This window comes from Belonocnema kinseyi, chromosome 1 (genome assembly GCF_010883055.1).
Source record: "Belonocnema kinseyi isolate 2016_QV_RU_SX_M_011 chromosome 1, B_treatae_v1, whole genome shotgun sequence".
Classification (NCBI taxonomy): Eukaryota; Metazoa; Arthropoda; class Insecta; order Hymenoptera; family Cynipidae; genus Belonocnema; species Belonocnema kinseyi.
In genome coordinates, this window is record NC_046657.1 from 18,551,416 (window position 1) to 18,556,036 (window position 4,621).

General features: G+C 34.2%; 1 protein-coding gene across 1 annotated transcript in view; it reads left to right on the top strand.

Annotated features, from left to right (window-relative positions):
• Positions 1-4,091, top strand: part of LOC117171446 (ankyrin-1-like) — a 15,147-nt gene extending 11,056 nt beyond the window's left edge. Inside the window, exon 2 of the mRNA XM_033358783.1 lies at positions 2,074-4,091. Within this exon, the coding sequence (XP_033214674.1) occupies positions 2,077-4,005 (1,929 nt within the window). The 5' untranslated portion in view covers positions 2,074-2,076 and the 3' untranslated portion in view covers positions 4,006-4,091. The remainder of the gene's footprint in view (positions 1-2,073) is intronic.
• The last annotated feature ends 530 nt before the right edge of the window (positions 4,092-4,621 follow it).

Consider the following 4,621-nt stretch of genomic DNA (forward strand, 5'->3'; position numbering starts at 1 on the left):
ATATCTAGTCGGGAGTGGTGCTAACTGAAAACAGATGATTTGGAGCGATTCGCGCGCCATCTGTTGGTCATTCTAAGGACTTATTGAACTACCCTCGTATTACTGTTATGTGTGTTACAAAAGAAAACTGCAGAGGGCGTATTGCAGGAGAATGCTTTTACTCAATTCAGTACGATTGGGAACAATTGATACAATTAGCAACAATTTAAACTGATTCAACTTTTGATCTCTCTTAATTGTTGTAAATCGTGTCCAATTGATTATTTCTAGAAGAGATTTGATCTTAAAACAGACAGAGAATTCAGGGAAACGGTGTGTATAAGTGCAAAGGGTTAATTTTGGTTTGGGATCTTTTGTACTCAATCTATCGGGATTAGTTCGCTGCAATGAGCGTAATTCCAATCACCAATCCTACATCTGTTCCAAGGTTTATCCAAGATTATCGTTTTTAAAGCTGATCCTGTGAAGAATGATTATTTCACTTAATTTTGGAAATATTTTACGATGCAGAATAACTATAAAAATTTATTTTAATATAAGAAATATACTAGACTCGACGAATAGTGAAATTATTTTAACTAATATAAGGTGGCTTACGAAAAAAAATAATGTATCATATGTAATATAACGTTTATTGACTAAATGAACAGGATGTATGTACTCTAAACAAAAATTAAATTCTGGCGAATATACAATATAAATACAATATAAATATTTACAATATTTGTTCATTCTTCAAATTACTTATCAACATTAATCTTTCTATTTGCATTCCATAGTTCCTACCATTTTTTGGTACTTTACTACCATAATCGATATTAAGATTTAAGAATTTTTAAAGATATAAAAGGTTATTATGAATAATCAATTTTAAGTATCAAAAGCAAACAATTTAAGGGTGTTGGTTAAATCCGACTTTGAAATTTGCTTTTTTAATGGTACGGAACTGACTCATATATTTTTTCCGAAGGATTTGCGAACGAAAGAAAGAAAACTTGTCGAATATCCGGGGTTTTGCGAGATCCTCGAATCAATAAAATGTTGAAAAATCAAAAAATGTGTTGAGGAGCTGATTATTTTCACGACAAATATGAATTTTGCTAAAGATAGAAATCAGCGGGTAGCAGACGACAGCATTTGAACGGTTAGAGTAGTTTACAAAATGTGTGTTGGATTTAACCAACACCCTTAAACCAAAAAAATATCAGCAATACAGTTTGTAACAATTTAGTTAAGGAACAAATACAATGTAAAATACTTACAAAATTAAATTGAATAACAATTTCTTACAGTATCGCTTCAAAAATTGAGAAAATATTATATACCATCTAAGGGTTGTCTCTCAGATAGTATATAATTTTTTTGTACTTATAAAAATGCCATAGTACATAAACGTTCCTTGGTCCCACTACTTTATATTCCCAACATTTTAGCTCGATATCTCATTTCTTGTGGAATTGGTATCATAAAAAAAATGTCGGTAAGCTAGGAATCGGATCAGTGTCACATGTCCTTAAAATTCATTAGCCAATGTTTGCGCGCTGACGAATCAAAAAAAATTTATTTCAAATCACTCAAATTATAACGAAATGACAGACAGCGTCCTTTTCGAATTTAAGCGAATTGAGACACTGGTCCAATGCGTCATTGTGGCAAAACGGGATTCTCTGGGTGTTTTAGTCTTTGCAATTAAATTTTAATCAATACTTTATCAAAGGGAGATTAAAATCTTCTGGGTAGCAGAATATGACTGCGTTTAAGACAGACGACTCGTTGTTTTTAGTTGTCCAGTGGGCAAAAAATTTGGCCACGTGGTGATGACATCGTTACGACAACTTTACGATATCCTATGTCCATGTCGTTAAGGTGTCTTTACGATATCATAAAAATGTCATATGATCTGACGATGTCTTTATGATATCGTAAATACATTTTAACGGCATGGGCATAGGATGTCGTAAAGGTGTCGTAAATATGTCGTAACGATGGCATAAAGACGTCGCAAAATTTTGTCCCTACTGGGTGTTTCTTATTTTCACGAGGGAAGAGTTATGTCTATGACTTATTTTTCAGAATATGGAGAAGATCAGAGATATTCTACATAGATTTGAGGGGAACAAATACAGCGAAACACCTGTGAGTCTGCTTTACCTCTTCCAGGATGCCTTGTCGAAAAAACAAGACGATATTGTGAAAGCTTTGGTTTTTCCAGATAGTCCGATCCTTTCAGTTGTTGACTCGTATCAAACAACCGCTCTTCATAGCCTTTGTTGGAGCTTTCGAGAATCCATCATTGATGTGCTTCAAGCTCTAATTGACCTTGGAATGAATATCGATGCACAAGATAGCTTTGGTAACACTCCTTTACACAAAGCTATGGTGTCCTGGGGACATAATTATACCTCGCGGGACAAATCTGCTGCTGTAGCGTTATTGCTAAAAAATGGAGCAAAGAAAAATATCTACAACGAGAATGGTGTAACTCCAATTCAATTGGCGTTACTCTCAGGACGTGTAGAAGCAGTCGAATTATTCCTGACAAAATTAGAGGATGCCCAGGAAGTCGATGAAGCTGAAAGAACTCAGCATTTAATAAAACGTCTCTTTAAGGAAAACAATGATTTTCATCTATCAAGTGAAAATTATTCAACACTTCTGCATTTTCTGATTATTCAGAATGACGTAGAAGCATTCGAATATGTTCTACGCAATAATGACTTTGATGTAAATGCAATCAAGTATTACCCGGCTGGTTATTGTTCTTTTGGACATACGTTATTGCATCTTGTTGTTGAGTTAAATACTATGGGTTCTGCAGATACACCACGAATGATTAGAGCTTTGGTCAGTAGAGGCGCTAATTTAAATTCCAAACCCTATAATAAAAATACTCCACTCTTTTTTCCAATTCTAAGAGGCCAAGATGAAATTGTTCTGTGTCTATTAGACTGCGGAGCTTCAATAAACGTTAAGGTAAAATACAACTATACAGTTTTAACACCTCTTCATTGTGCTATTCTTAAAGGCCATTTGAAAATTGTGGAATTGCTGGTCAACAGAGGAGCTGACCTAGAGGCTAAAAATGCAGAAGGTCAAACTGCACTAGACTACTCTTGTAAAAGTGCAAATTTAGATGCAGTGAAGCTGCTCTTAAGTCGTGGGGCTAAAATTAACAAATCAACCCTAAATCTTGCCATCCAAGGAGATTGTTTTGGGCGGGACTCTTTAAAAGCTTTCCACATTATAGATGTTCTGTTGGAGAATGGTGCTGATGTTAATGCTGCAGATTTATTGACTATGGAAACACCACTTCATTTAGCCTGTTTATCTAACCATGAGGATGAATTAAGATGGACGGCATCAAGTCAAGCAACAATTATTACACGTTTATTGAAATCCAAGGCTAATGTTAATGCTCTAGATAGAAAGGCATTGACACCTCTTAATCACGCTCTTCAGAATCATCATTTATGTAGTTGCAGGGGTAGAGGTTTGCATGAAGATTTTCGTAACGCTCTCAAACCCGACTTACAGATTTTAATTGCTTTAATTGCGAAAATGATAGTAAGAAAGGAGTGGGTGTGTGAGGAGAACCTGAAATTGTTAAACGATAAATTTGTTCGTACAATTTACGAGGAATGTGAGAAGGAAATTACACTCATGAAGAAGAATATTTATGAATTCTTGAATTTTTCATTTTTAAATATCTTGACTGGAGATATTGATGACTTGAGTGGCGCTCTAAACAATAAGGATCTCGTGCAGGTTTTAGAAGTCTGTGATTATAAGAACAATTTCCCAATATACGGGGAAGATTTGGAAGAACGTCTTCAGGAAGCCAAATTTAGACAACCACTCATGGAAATGGGAGTTTATCTTTTTCGGAAACATATAAAGAAATATATTTCACTCGAGGTTGTTCTAGAAATATTTAGATATCTACATCTTAAGGATTTAAAGAACTTTGCAGAAGCTTGCTTTGTGAATGTTCAAGGCAGTGTATAAATATCTTGAGTAGGAAGATTAGAATATAATTATTTTATAATAACATTTCATAACATCTTCTTCTAATAAAAATCTGTTTGTTATTTTAATTTAATTTTTTTGTTTTTGTGGTTCATAGAAATGTTTAAGCATATTATAGCATTCACATTTTATGGTATTATAAGTTTAAAAAATGTTGCCAATGCTGTTGGGTCCATTACACTGCCTTACATGATGTTTGCGAATAAAACAGAACCTAGTGTTTTCGAATAAATTTTTCGTTCTGAACACGAATCTGGGTTCAAAAACTTCCCATCACATCACTTTTAAGAGAAAACTTCGCTAATATCAGAAATTAAAGGCTGAAACAAACCCTTTCACATGAGCCCTATTTCAAATTAATCGCATGCCCCGGTAATGACCGTAGAATAGAGAAAAATTAATATTTTCAGATTTCAGCGCAAAAGTGAAGATTATTCTATTATTTTGAATGCGCGATTTTTCCATCTGTCTAAAATGCCACAATAAGATTAAGATACCTCCTAAACTTATTCGCTTGTATTTCCATAGCGAAGGCCATACGGTTTTTTATTCATGGGGCTTATTTGGTAGGGCTTGTTTCAGCCTTTAATTTCTG